The sequence below is a fragment of the Siphateles boraxobius genome, unplaced genomic scaffold (genome assembly GCF_051911475.1).
Source record: "Siphateles boraxobius isolate OS27281-9 unplaced genomic scaffold, OSU_SipBor_1 25, whole genome shotgun sequence".
Classification (NCBI taxonomy): domain Eukaryota; kingdom Metazoa; phylum Chordata; class Actinopteri; order Cypriniformes; family Leuciscidae; genus Siphateles; species Siphateles boraxobius.
The window spans coordinates 25,926,398-25,941,643 of record NW_027508866.1 but is presented as its reverse complement, the minus strand read 5'-3'; the positions used below and the strand labels follow the sequence as shown (position 1 = coordinate 25,941,643).

General features: G+C 40.7%; 1 protein-coding gene across 2 annotated transcripts in view; it reads right to left on the bottom strand.

Annotated features, from left to right (window-relative positions):
* The window catches only part of tln1 (talin 1), a 101,775-nt gene that overhangs the window by 26,197 nt on the left and 60,332 nt on the right, over positions 1 to 15,246 (bottom strand). For both annotated transcript variants that reach the window (XM_077243310.1, XM_077243311.1), the window contains 14 exons: positions 13,706 to 13,872; positions 13,493 to 13,621; positions 10,921 to 11,034; positions 10,290 to 10,403; positions 10,082 to 10,216; positions 9,386 to 9,514; positions 8,269 to 8,371; positions 7,484 to 7,692; positions 7,169 to 7,288; positions 5,552 to 5,749; positions 5,262 to 5,401; positions 2,825 to 2,918; positions 1,104 to 1,193; positions 888 to 1,010 (listed from right to left, as the gene is read on the bottom strand). In XM_077243310.1, the coding sequence (XP_077099425.1) occupies positions 888 to 1,010; positions 1,104 to 1,193; positions 2,825 to 2,918; positions 5,262 to 5,401; positions 5,552 to 5,749; positions 7,169 to 7,288; positions 7,484 to 7,692; positions 8,269 to 8,371; positions 9,386 to 9,514; positions 10,082 to 10,216; positions 10,290 to 10,403; positions 10,921 to 11,034; positions 13,493 to 13,621; positions 13,706 to 13,872 (1,865 nt within the window). The remainder of the gene's footprint in view (positions 1 to 887; positions 1,011 to 1,103; positions 1,194 to 2,824; positions 2,919 to 5,261; positions 5,402 to 5,551; positions 5,750 to 7,168; positions 7,289 to 7,483; positions 7,693 to 8,268; positions 8,372 to 9,385; positions 9,515 to 10,081; positions 10,217 to 10,289; positions 10,404 to 10,920; positions 11,035 to 13,492; positions 13,622 to 13,705; positions 13,873 to 15,246) is intronic.

Sequence of the window (15,246 nt, the reverse complement as noted above, 5' to 3'; positions counted from 1 at the left end):
TACACAACACCGTCACTGCTATTATACACACACACACACCAGATACGCCCCCTACGAGACACATGCAAACAAACACAGTCACTGCTGTTACACACACACACCCCAGATACGCCCCCTACGAGACAGACGTTAATACAACACAGTCACTGCTGTTACACACACACAGACACGCCCCCTACGAGACAGACGTTAACACAACACCGTCACTGCTATTACACAGACACACACACACCAGATACGCCCCCTACGAGACAGACGTCAACACAACACTGTCACTGCTGTTGTTTTTACATAAAGGCAATCATAGAATATAAAATTAAGCTAACATTTTGCATTTTTTATTTTATTTATATTTTAAATATGAATATAAATATGTTAAATATGACTCACTGCCCATCAAACCCATTATGAATTACTTTTGCACAAGTGTGTAAGAGTGTGTTCTTAAGCCTGTAAATAACAAAAGCATGAAGGTGTGTGTGAAAGCACAAGACACTCAAGGAAGGTAAACGTGCTTGTTCATTTAATATGCTCCTGTAACGCCAGATGTTTGACGCATCATAGCACTGGTGCATTTTATCACGCACCGCCTCTTTAGGTCAAAGCAGCATAATTTAGAAGAGAGGTGTCACACACACACACACACACACACACACACACACACACACACACACACACACACACACACACACACACACACACACACACACACACACACACACACACACACGTTGGGTTTCCATGTTTTATGGGGAATTTCCATAGACAATGGTTTTTATACTGTACAAACAGTATATTCTCTCCCCTTACACTTAACCCACCCATGACACACACACACACACACACACACACACACACACACACACACACACACACACACTTTTTACCTGAGCAGCTGCCTCAGTGAGACCACACAGCGCTTTAGACGCTGAACTGACAGAGTCTCCAAACTCTGGCAAGTTACTGTTCTTGGCATTATGGGAAATGCCAGCCATGGCCTCTCCTAAAACCTGCACACAACATCAACATTACACACAGCTTTAGCTCAGCACTGGGACTCGTGATATAGGTGAAATATATAAAAACTGTGATCTCTGTGGCACCTTTGAGTTCTCCATCACACTGTCAATACAGTCAAAATAGCCCAGATCATTGACGGCTTCTGTAGGATTCTCCAGCATTCCTCCAACCGTCTGCGGCACACACACACACACACACACACACCAAACAGATGTAAGGGATGCAAGGCAGTTTTTGGTATGTTCAGATTTTAAGATTTTAGTTCTGTCTAAATTCTTGTTGAGCCTTTGCTGAAAAGTGAAGCTAAAGCATTTGATAGCCCCCTGGTGGCTGTCTGCAGTATAGCTCATAAACTCCGCCCTCTCCATGTAATCGAATGGGATGTGAGACAAAACAAAAAACAAATCATCATTAAGATGGTTTCTGTCATTTTAGGTAGTTCTTATTCATGTTCAAGTGTTTGTTTTTCCAATAAGTTTGGTATTAGTTAGTTATTTAATGCTATAAAATGGGATGTGAGGTGATGATTGACAGCTGTGTTAGCGAATGAGAGTGCAGGCGTGTGAGTGTGGGCGGGACCTTGACACCGCTGCTCCACTACTGCACAGACTCAGCCTACGAACTATGGAATCGCCGCAAGATTATAATAGTTATTTGTGGGTTTATTTGGCTTCTTTTTTCTACATTGGAAGGAAGTAGAGACATGTAGTCAATCTTTTTTTTTCTATGGTCTGAATAAAATCAGAAATAAACTTGCATTCATTAGTTTATTAAGAATCCAGTGCTGTTTAAGCCCCTTTTAATATATGAACATTTCGTAATGTGTAATCATTTAAAGTTAACAAAAAACAGAACAAAAACAAAAAAAGAAGTTTGGGGTCAGTAAGTTTTGTTTTAGTCAGTAGACAAAAAAAAAAGTAATTATTTTATTCAGCAAGGATGCAACAAATATTAAATTGATCAAAAGTGACTAAAGTGGTTTATAATGTTACAAAAGATTTCTGTTTCAAATATGAACTTTCTGTTAAAGTAATGTTCTAAGTCAACAAAAATATGAAGCAGCACAACTGTTTTTTTTTAACATTGATAATTATCAGAAATGTTTCATCATATTAGGATCATGTGACCCTGAAGACTGGAGCAATGATGCTGAAAATTCAGCTTTGATCAAAGGAATAAATTACACTTTATAATATATCCACATAGAAAACAGCCGTTATATGTTTTAATATGTTTGTGTGGCAAAAATATTTCGCTGTTTTAGCTCCATTTCTGATCAAATAAATGCAGCCTTGGTGAGCAGAAGAGACTTCTTTCAAAAACATTTAAATATCTTACAGACCCCAAACTTATAAGCGGTAGTTTAACTGGTCTTAAAAAACAAATCCGAATGGATTCTGTACGTTTTAGTTGAATTATTGTGGAAAAGAAAGATCAAAACAATGCTGCCTTTAAAACACGCACTGTTGTTTTGCTTTGATTTCCAATATCCTCCAAAAACAGCACACTGCAAATTCCTGCAGCTCAATATCAAACAGGATTTCAAGTCATGCATATAAATATATGAAAGAGGATGGTATATACAAACTAAGTATTTTTTTTCTAATGAATACTGTAATTAAACAATTTAGACTGAAGTTATGGCACAAAAGGAGTGTCATCCCTCGCCTCATAAACACTGTTCAGATTGAGACCACTGCTGAATATGAGAGAATGCAAACGCTTCATATGAGAGTGAGTCACTCACACAAACTGATGAGCAGAGAAGATGAGAAAGGAGAGGTAAAAGAGAGAGAAGAAGCACCTCAAGCTCACGGAGAGCGTTGTCACACTCCTTCTGTCCCGGAGCCTGCTGGGTACACATGCTGATCAGCTGATTAATGCTGTCTGTCACCGCGCTACCGAGAGAGAGAGAGAGAGAGAGAGAGAGAGAGAGAGAGACATTAGAGTTTGCTGGAAAGGGAAGGAATAGTGTGAGAGATCTATGAGGAACAATCCACCCACGTGTGCTACCACACACTGACACTCTCTCGCTCGCTTTCTCTCTCTCTCTGATGCTCTGTGAGGGAGTTTTAGGAATGCGAGCAGTGAAAAGCCATTAACTGTTGTCGTGTCTTTCTGTCTATTTCTCTCACACACACATCAGAGAACAGCACTGATACAAACACGTTTTGCTTTTGTAGATGCCCATTACATAACTGTGCTCATTCCAACCTAAATGTGTATAGAAGCGAGCATGCCACTTATGTAATGTGTGTCAATAGCTGTGTGTGTGTGTGTGTGTGTGTGTGTGTGTGTGTGTGTGAGTGCACAATTTCATCCTTACTATCACAGGCTCTGTTAGGATAGTATGCCATCACAAAGCGCAACATCTGACTCAAATCTCTACAGAAATGCTTCAAAACACAGTGAGCTGCAGTTTAGAGGCACTCCTGACACAAAGACAGTTTCAAACAGTAGGAGCCTGGATAACTACGTATACGGTTTAAAACAGTAGGAGCCTGGATAACTACGTATACGGTTTAAAACAGTAGGAGCCTGGATAACTACGTATACGGTTTAAAACAGTAGGAGCCTGGATAACTACGTATACGGTTTAAAACAGTAGGAGCCTGGATAACTACGTATACGGTTTAAAACAGTATAGTTATACTAAATTGTTGCAATTTACTGTGATAACTGTGATATTTAAAACTGAAATACTGATATCATGTTAATAGTACATGTTCAATAATGTAAATAAATAAGCTGGTTGACACTAACATAGTAGGTGGCGCTATTGCACCGCAACGCTGCTTGCCACCCGTAGTAAAACGTAAAAAAGAAGATGACACAGGCTGCGTCTGAAATCGCACACTCTCTTGAGTAGGAACTTATTTTGAATAAGTAATTACTTCACTACTGCTAAAAAGTATTCAGAATCTCACTAGAAGTAGTAGGAAATCGGAGTACTTTTTGCTGTGAATTCGGACATACTTCTACATACATACTACTTGTTTACTATACAGTAAGTATGTGATTTCGGGACGCAGGCACAGTGTGTTGCTACTACTGCCGCACAAAATCATGTCGGATGATTTATGGTAAGTTCATTTTGTTTGCGATTACAAACTCCTCCGTTCCCTCCGAGTCAACCTTTGTTTATTTTGTATTATCTCTTTTTTGGCCGAAGTTAAAAAGGATTTTACTGATAGCTAGCATTTTTTATTTACTATAGATAATGCAAAAACATCATTATTGTGAATTGTTTTGGCCATGATAACGGTGTGGTGAAAGTCTGATATCGTGACAGCCCTAGCATGCACCCTTCACTGCTGGACTTGTGGGAAGGCTTTCATTTGTCCTTCATCTTTTACTACATTTATGTTTTCAATGGAAGGTCCCACTTTATATGAAGTGTCTTTAACTACTATGTACTCTCATTTTAAATTAAAGGTGCAGTAAGCGATATATGAGAAACACTGTTGAATGTGGATCGGACTGAGCAGGACAATACACTTGTAGCCAATGGCTGAGAGACATTACAAAAGAGAAAAGCTCAGAGGAATATCACTGGAAATAAACGTTTATGATCAGGCAAGAGCGTTAGGATCCGCGTTAATACTAGAAAAGCTGCCCAGCGCTGGAGAGAGCTCAGCAGGAAGGCCTGAAAACGTACACTAGTGTTGTTTCTACTCCATACGCGAGTAACATTGGTTTTGCTTTGTTTCACAGAACCAAGATGTGCAGTTGGTGTAATGTTATCTCAAGGAACAGGACAGTTTGAGTGTCATTGAAGCTTCAGATATGATAAAGAACATCAAGTGTTTCTCAGAAACCCTCACTGCACCTTTAATCATTTCATACAATGCACTTGTTGTGTACATGCAGGATTTTACATTGTACTTAAATATTAAAAAAATACCTTTTATTTATTTCTGACCCTTCCCTTCGGGCTGCATGTCCACCAAAGCGGTTATTCCTAACCTGTCCTAAACTCCCCTGTATCCCACCTCAATCACGGCAAAAATATTTTGCAAAACATCAACACAATAAATACATTTTACCAAACAATTATTTTTGATGTAAGTGCATTGTAGTTAAAGACACCTAATTTAAAGTATGACCAAATGGGGTATTACCAAAGTCATCCAAACCTTTCAATCACTATTTCATATTTTTGTATGTAACCATCTATATTGGAAACAGTTTAATGTCAAAATGGTAATTGAAAAACAGGAGACAGATGGCAGAAGTCTAACCGAGCGGCAGCAGCGAGCTGGTTTTTCAGGTTTGGTGAGTTGGGGTCTGTAGACAGAACTTTAGCAGCCAGCAGGAGTTTGCTGGAGGACATGGAGATGGTCTTCAGGTTGGTGACCACTTGAGTCTGGTCCTCTTTAGACTATAGGAAGAGACGAGAGGAGGAGACATCATTCACCTATCTACTCATTCATTCATCCATCTATGAAGTCTCAAACGACTCTCTCAGGACCTTGTGCTAATGAAAGAATAGTTTAATGTAATGTAATTTAATGTATAATACACAGCATACATGTGATTGTCCAGCCATGTCCACTCCGGCCTGCAGGAAGTGGTTAAAGTCTTGTCCGAACTTCCCGGAGGCCTTGGCCAGGTCCTGTGTGTTTCCCCGGGACGCCTGCACCAGCTCATTGGCCGACTGGTTCAGGCCCGCCGCGGCCACGTTAAGATTACCCTGAGCCTCCTGGAAACTCTTCCCGCTCACTGGGAACTGAAGACACGGCACAAACATCAGAACCACTATTTATAATAGGAACAGTAACTGTAACATTAAACAGGAAACTTAGTTTTTGGAAAGCCTGGATAGGAAGTTTGAAGTAGAAGTAACTTGTGATGCAGCCTGAATCATAATCACACCGTGTTCGTGGTTTCGACTGAGCCTGGCTTCTCCCATGTTTTTTTTTCTCCATTTCTGTCACTGATGGAGTTTGGGTTCTTGTCACAGTCACCTCTGGCTTGCTTAGTTGAGGACACTTAATATATTGATCTGACTGGACTGATACTATTGGAAGAGAACTGAACTGAGCTGGGCGATGACTTTTTTTTTGCAGAGCTGCTTTATAGATGAAAATAACTAATTTAATAATTGATTATCTATACAACGGAACTGAATCAACACTAAACTGACTGTCATTATTTTCCTGTTATCTCTGTAAAGCTGATTTGAAACAATCTGTATTGTGTAAAGCGCTACATAAATAAAGGTGACTTGACTAGTAAATTGTAGTTTGAACGTTTGAGATGGACAGATGACAGATGGATAGATGGAAGGAGAGATAAACGGATGTATTGGATGCATGTCCATGGGTAGATGGATAAATTGGTGGATCAACGGATGGATAGATGAATAGATGGACTGATAGAGAAGAATAGGCGAATGGATGGATAGATGGAAGAATGGACAGACTGATGGATGAATAGAAGGATGGATGGATGGACTGATGATGGATGGATAGAAGAATAGACAGAGGGATGGATGGACAGATAGGTTGAATGATGGACAGATTGATGGATGAAATGGACAGATGGCTGATAGACGGATGGATAGATAGATGGATGGACAGATAGATGAATAGATGGATGGAAGAATGTATGGACGAACAGACAAGAGTCTGTTGAGATTTTTGTATTCATTATTTTGTTTATCAAACAGGGTTCTGGATTCTTCTTCTGATATTCACTTCTGCTTAGTCAAACAGTCTTGAGCGCCGCCAAGCTGTAGTTTTATGCAACAGCAGTTGCTCTTGGCATGTGACTAAAAGCACAAATCTCATTAGGTGGCCAGTTTTCCTCACAATAGGATGGTAAAGAGATCAGTACGCGTCTCTGTTCGGACTGACAAAAAGATTTGCATGCCGTCAATGCAACGTCTTCACAGAAACTTTTACAGCTATTCATTAAACTTCAAATGTTTGTTACAGAACAAACATGTGTCCGGGTGTGAACAGGCCTTTAGAGCTGGACAGTTTTTGTGTGAGCATGTGAGTTTGACCAGCCGACATTAATTACGTTATACAAGTCACTTTAGACCATCCAGATGACAACAATATTGCAAACTAGATTGTAAAAAAATACTTTGTGAAATGTCTGAAAGGACATTGTGAGTGTTTGCATGGCCTTGAGGACTCACTTTATCGGACAGGAGTTTCTTGCTGGCTTCTCCTACAGTTCTGATGGCATTATCCACGTCTCTCTGCCCCGGCAGACAGTTTACAGAGCGGTTCAGTGCCTGAGAAACAGCCTTAGCTACCTGAAGACACACACACCCACACACACTCCAGCCATCAGCACAACATTAAGATGCTTCTCCAGTTATGCTAATCATAGACAAACAACAGGCAATTTTCTTTTCAAAATAATGAGCGTTTTAACCTACAGCAGACCAAATCTCCCATCAGCAATTAACCCACTCTATTGAGCGTTTCTTATTAAGTGTTGGTTTAACCTGGGCCAATCTCTGCTGGGTGTCAGGGTCTCCTGGTTTGGCAACGGCTCTCTTGGTCTCCTCGATGAGGCTGGCAGATTTGTCCATGACATCCCCGGTGCAGTCCAGCATGGCGTTTCGGGCATGAGGGTCCTCGGTGTTGGCGGCCACTCCACGAGCAGCTGAAGCCAGCGATCGCAGAGCCTGAGCCACGTCACGAGCAGCCATACCTGCAAAAACACACGCACACAGACTTCAGGAGACTGAGGGAGCCCGCGGTGAGCAGATTAATGCAGTTTATGGGATTCAAACATGAGTTGTGAGCTGAGATCCCTGACCACTATGGGCCCTATTTTAACGATCTAAGCCCATGGTCTTAAGTGCATGGCGCAAGTGCACTTAGAGTAGTTTAACTAGTTTAACGACTGGAAAATTGTCTGCGCTCCCGGCGCATGGTCTAAAAGGGTCGTCCCGATTCTGTTTTCCGATTGTATGTTTTGGGCGTAACGTGCAATAAACCAATCAGAGTCTCATCTCCCATTCCCTTTAAATGCCAGTTGCGGTTTCGCCATGGCGGATTCGCTATTTACACGGAGGAATTTGCAAGCGGGAAAACTGAACGCTTTTGTCAAAACTAGACTGTGCCATTGACCAACTGAAACCTGGTCTAAAGTCGATGGCACAGTCTAGTTCAGTTGCTCAAAATAGCACCGCGCCAACAAAACGCCTGAACACACCTCGTTTTCAGACCAGCAGCCAATGGGCGCTGTAGTAGTTAGTGGTGTGTGAGGTTGAGGGGGTTTTACCTGTGTAGTTCTCATTGCCTTGGGTGGCTTCACTGAGGAGCTGAGCAATAGCAGAGCTCACGGCTTTAGTGCTGGAGCCCAGATCCTGAGAGCACTTCTCTAGCTAAACACACACACACACACACACACACACGTGTCACAAAACTGTGTTACAGGAACCCCATGTTTCTATTTCAGAAAGCATGCTTGCACAGGCCTGAGGCGAATAATCAATGATATCAGCTAAAGGAACTCAGTGATTTTTACTCACACTACATTATTACAACTGAAAATAAAGCCGAATTACATTGGATGTAAAACTACAGTACACAATATCTGGACAACAAATAGTCAGCTGTGTAAAAGCCAAGTAAAAATATCCTAATTAAAAGGCCTAATTCTTGGCTTATCCTCATATATCCAGGCTATTGTAGACTGTGGGAACCCTGGCTCTTCAAAAAATAAAATAAAAAACCTGAACTAAATAAATAAATAGAAATATATTGAATTATATTGTGTAATTGTTCAAGATTATTTCAATGGTTGTTTTGTCTTATCTTAAATCATTAAGTTATTTTGAGCCTTGGAAGTTTGCAGAGAACCACTCGTTGAAATCACTTCCTCAAAAGATCAACAGAAAGACAGTCTGAAAGCCATCAGATTGTGCTGGATAAGACCATTAAATACCCGTTTATGTGTGTGTGTGTGTGTGTGTGTGTGTGTGTGTGTGGGTGTGTGTGGGCATGTGCGTGTAGTGACTTGTGTCTGGAAGTTGCTTTTGTGACATGAAGCATCTGGTTTGTAGGTTTAGGTGTGAAAATGAACACAGATAAAGGTCATGTTTACACAGAGTTTGCACAGAGTTTGAACACACACTCATTCTTCATTACTACTGTAATAAATGTGGAGAATAGTGATAAAGTCATCAAAACATAACACCAAAGGAAGTAGGGAAATGATATAGTGACTAAAACGATCTTGGTCCAGTTTCCAGCTGTGCTCACTCAGGACATTCTCTGCTAACAGAACTGAAGGAGTTTGCAGGTGTGCTGGACTCGTGTTGGCCGCAGGTGTGTCCAAACTTTGGCTGAAGGTGAATGCATGTAGATACACATAATCTGTGTATCTATGGACTCACCGTTTCTCCAGGCAGGGGTCTGAGTTTGCCCTCAGCAGCTGAAGCTTTGGCCTCCTGCATGTCCCTCTCCAGCCCCCGTACCACTGTGAGAGCGTTATCAATCTCCAGAGGACCACACGCCTCCTGAGCCTGAGTCAGACACACACAGACAGAAAAATGAGATGAAATTGCATTTTGGCATTAAATATCAATCAGTAAGCGTGTCATTACCAGGCCACAAAGGAATCTGTACCCACCAAACTTCATAAAAGTGGAACGTCCATCATTTTCAACATGCATTCACATTTAATTTTTTTGTGAGCAAATTAGATAATCCTCACAGATGCTAATAATAGCATTTTACACTATTTTAGCACATTTTACCTCAGTTTAAATCCATTTTGTAGAATTCAACAGACTTTCCCCAAAAATACAACACAGATTCTGTCCATGTTTAATTATAATAATGTAAACGATATAAGCTAAAGGAACACTTGGATATTATTATTTCTGTAATATTATATCTTACAGTATATAAGGTTTGTCACTCCTATAAATTTTTTTTTTTTAAATGTTTTTTTTTTTTTAAAGAGCTGAATGCTCTTCAGGGATCCTCGCATTTTCAAATGCATGTTAAAAGCAACCCACATAAAAAATAAAAAATAACTTTGCACAAAAACAGCCCCTGTAACTTGTCTCCCAATGAGCCGGTGTTACCTTGAGAGCGGCCGTGCGGAGATCCGCTAGAGCGCTGGCCAGGTTTTTAGCGCACTGACTGAGCTGCATGGCAGACGCCTGGTCACCGATGGTGGGAACTGACGCTTTGGCCGCGGTCACCATTTTCGCGCCGGGCTGATGAAGAGAACAGACATCATGAGCTCAAATGAGGTTTCTAACAGGAAGTGAAGGTCTGAAGAGAGCGCACCTGCAGGAAGTTCTGGCTGGCTCCGATCAGGGCGAGTTGAGCGCTGGGACTGTCGGGCTGAGACTGACTGCCTCTCACACCCTGAACCAGCTGAGGGATCTGATCCGCCACCGCCTGTGGAGCACATACACATGTGGGATATTCCTTTAGGCCTATTAACTATTAACTGTTTGACTCACAGGATTACGTGAATGGTCACCATTTTTTCACCTTTGTTGCCATTGGCTTTTGGCTTGCTTAGTCGGGGATATTTAATTTAATATTCAACAATATTATTGATCTGCCTGCATTGACAACATTATATTAGAACTGAACTGAGCTGGACGATGACATCACTGTTTTCTCCAGAGTGGCTATATATATATATAAATGTTGTTTTACAACAAAAATGAACCATCACTGAACTTACTTAAGCTCGACTGTAACGCTATTTTCTTCTGGAAACAAACTGTTTTGCATTATTTTATATCACTGTAAAGCTGCTTTGAAACAATCTGTATTGTAAAAAGTGCTTTATAAATAAAGGTGACTTGACAGAATGATGTTTAATGTTCGACGTCTCCTGACCTCAGTTATATGAGTTTGTGAGGCACTTGCTCTGTGAAGCGCAGAAGAGGCGGTGTGTCTGTACCTTGCAGCTCTGCACGAGCTGTTGCTGGGCCGCTGGGTTCTTGTTGGAGGAGGCGGCGTTCTGGGCGGCAGCGACGGTCTGAGTGGCGGCGGCCGCGGCCTGTTTCGCTGCGTTCTGACACACACACCACACACAAACATTATTGTGAAGCCAAGAATCTTTCAAGGAAAGTCCGTTTGTTCAGTGGCCATATTTGCAAAGCCTCCGGCCAGCTATTTCGATTAAGCAAGACTTGAATGGGGGTTCTTGCCAAACTCACATTTAAACATTGTATTTCAAATCAGCAATTAAATCTGACATGAACTGACCCATTAATGATTCTTTCAATCCTCAAATAGGATAAAAAAGCCAGTGTGCATCTGAAATCTCAGGATTCAAAAATGTAAGTGTGCATCTCAGGACTGTTTCTGTGGAAACCAGGCGGTGGGACTTATTCTGCCATATTGCGTGTGGCACTTTCTCCCATTCATAAGTAATATGAGTCAACCGTCTTTGTATATGTACACTACCGGTCACAGTCTGGAAAAATTACAACTTGTTTTAATGCTTTTGAATGAAGTCTCTTCTGCTCACCAAGACTGCATTTAATTAATAAAAAATACAGTAAAAAAGGGTAATATTGTGAAATATTATTACAATTTTAAATATCTGTTTTCTATGTGAATGTATTGTAAACTAATTTATTCCTGTGATCGAAGCTGAAGTTTCAGCATCATTACTCCAGTCTTCAGTGTCACATGATCCTTCAGAAATCATTCTAATATGATGATTTGCTGATCAAGAAACATTTCTGATTATTAGCAATGTTGAAAACTATTTTTGCCGTTTAATGTTTTAAACCATGATACACAAGTTTTTTTTTTAAATAAAATAAGTTAATACCTTTATTCAGCAAGGACACATTAAACTGATCAATAGTGACAGAAAAAGATTTTAAAGCTGTTCTTTCGAACTTTCTATTGCTTACATCTGAAAAAAGTATGATTTCCACAAAAATATTAAGCAACAAAATCTGTTTTCAACACTGACAATAATAATTACGCATCTAATCATCATATTAGAATGATTTCTGAAGGATCATGTGACACTGTAGACTGGAGTAATGATGCTGAAAATTCAGCTTTGATCACAGGAATAAATTACACTTTACTATATATTCGCATAGAAAACAGCTATTTTAAACTAATAATATTCCACAATATTTCTGTTTTTACTGTATTTTTTATCGAAAAAAATGCAGCTTCTGTGAGCAGAAGAGACTTTTTTAAGAAGTTGTAATTATTCCAGACTTTGACCAGACAATAGCCAGATTATATTACTGGCTGTATGGTAATGGTTCATTCATATCACAGCTGAGTTCACAAAACAAAGGATTAGTGTTAGATCATAAGACGACATTTTTTCATTCAACTATTTATGTGTGAAATATTCATTAAAACTCATTTTAATGTTAAATTGACAAAGAAAATGTAGCGACAGATAGACAGTTCTAGTTGGTTGTTAGGGTATTTTGGTTGTATACTAGACATTGCTATGGTTTTCTAGCTGGTAGATGCTAGGCTTTTTTAGAGCTAGTTCTCTAGGGCATAGTTGGGTTTTCTGGAAAGTTACTAGAGTATTTTGGCAGGAGGCTACAGTGTTCTGGCAGTTTCCTGGACAGGAGACAGTTAGATAAAGAAACACACAGATATCACAAAGAATTAAGCAATAATTCTTCAAAGTCTTGCACTGTTCTTTTCACTGCATCTAATAATCAAGTTGAAATGCTATAAAACACAGACACGGGTCTGTGGAGTTTACAAAACCTGCAGTCAAATAGTTCTTTACTCTCACAGGTTGCAACAAGTCACTTGTGAAACTGCACCTCTGAGCTATACATACTGCAATCTGTGAAAACTTGCAGTCTTTTTCCCTGTAGCCTTTGGCAGGATTTAACCTCATGAGCTGCAAAACATCATATAACTTTACCCAAATAGGGCAGCAAAGAGATGTTATAGTTGGCAACACTTCCAGAATTCATCTCAGTACAGGCAATGATTTTCAAAAGAGAGTGTGACCTAATGTTGTCAAAGGTACCGATACCGATAATTTCGGTACTGAAATTGAAAAATTGTGATGCTTAAGAGCACTGTTGAGCGGAATCATAAACACCTCTGATTGGTCATTGTGTTCACGCGCTTACCGAATTTGTCTGTGATTGGCTACAATGATCTTCGCTTCAAAAACATGTTGTAAATATACATCAATGAGAAGAGCGTCATTGAGCGTCAAATTCTAGGCTTTCCAGACCTTCACTCTTCACCTGCTTGTGCTTTCAAACACTCCCACACACGTTTTTTCAAACACTTCCGTGTGCTCACAAACGCTCCTGTGCTTTGAACATTGTAGCCAATCACAGACATATCCGATGAGCACGTGCAAAGGCCAATCAGAGGTGTTTACGATTCTGCTCAACAGAGTCAAATTTTGAAACTTTCAGTACCGAAGTCGGTACTTTTGACAACACTAGTGTGACCTCACAAACACATCTCACTGTTGGTGAAGGTTTGGGCTTGTGTGGTTCAGTCCTCACCTCCAGTTTGTTGACGAGTCTCTTCTTAATGGCGTTCTGTGCGGCAGCATTGGTGGCCATACGCAGACCCTCGGCAGCTTCACGCAGCTTCTGCTGCTGTTCCTCACTGTCCGGGTTAGCAGCCGCTCCCTGCCGATACACACACACCACAACCATCACACTCCACTCAGACATTCAGTCTTAAAGCACACACTGAACCGTCTTCTATCCCACCTTTGCAGCTTCCACCATCTTGGCCGTGGCGTCCGCCAGGAGTTTGGCGGCAGACAGGAGTTTGCGGGAGTTCTCCAGGTCCGTCTCGCCCTCCGCGTCGGCCTTGATAGCATTGACCAAATCTGAGGTGGCCTGAGCGAGGATTCGCGCCTGCCGCACCATCTCCCCTGACACACACAGCAATGCATTTTGTTTGTGATTTATACGTACGTCAACATCTCAAAGTGAATTTAGCACAAGTCTGAAACTAAAGTAAACTGTCTGGGTCTGAGTCTGGATCATCTGCAGAGGCTAAGTCATGCTAGCTGGAAGGCTGGCTAACAAAGCATGGCAGTAGATCAGTAGATTCAGATGGCACGTCGTAGCCACAGCATTGTTTTCTTGGTACAGAATCTGGCACCATCTACCGTCAGCACTAGTCTCTGTTGTTTGTTTGTGGTGTAAAACAATTTGCTTAATGACCTAAGTCAAGGGACTTTCGCACCGGAGGAACCTTTTCATAGTTCCTAGAACTATAGGCGGAAGTTCACGGATTTTGGCGTGTTCACACCGCAGGAACTAGGAACGATTTTAGTTCTAGGAGCTCCATTTGGAGGAACTAATTTATCTTCTACTTCAGAGTCGGTCTAAACAGGCGTTATAGACCTGTTTAGCCCCTATGTAGCCCCATCCCTTTTCAGCGCTGCGATTTAAAATCTTCCCAGTCTACAGACATTTGTTAAGACATCTGCTTTAAACATTACAATGCTGATGATAACTTTCGTTAACTTTACTTTAGTAAATCCACTTTATCAGCTAATTACTCTTCGACAGCGATTCAATATTCTAAAGATGGTCTATATGAACTATCCTTGCCGTTAGTGTTCGCTTATTGGCCGAACGCATGCAAAGCACCAGCACCCGCCATTTAAAAAAGAAAGTTTTGTAAACACACAGATTATAGCCTATATATTTGCTTAAATAGTTTAAGAATGTACATATATGCCTGTATATATGTATGTATGCATGAATATGCATGTATGTGAACAATTTAAATTTTAGGGCTACTGTTAATTAGGAAAACTGAAGAAGAACATTTTACACTAATCTATTAACAACTTTTTTTTCTCCACAAACCGATGCGTTATGCTCACGATCAGACTTAGCACTATATCAAATATATGCTCCCAAATATTGCCACTTTATGTTTGGAGCCCTTGGCTAGAGAAATATGGCCAGATAATGAAGAAAAAAGCTTAAAGGCCCAATGAAGTGCCTTGGAACGCACAGCCAATAGCGTTCAGTTTACCTCAAAGACTGCAAGTCGTACTTGACAGCACCATGGAAGTAAATTTGAGTGCTGATGATATGTTGGATTCAATAGTAGAGGTGTGAAAAAATTCTAGCCATTTCATTCTTAACCAACATACAGTTGCAAAACGGAATAAAACTCGAGTGTCTGAGCAACCAAACACACACTCCCACCCATATTGCTCCTTAACGTGTCAACGTTCGCTTTGGCCAGGTGGTATTTATAGCATAGGGGGCGGAGCTTTAGATTC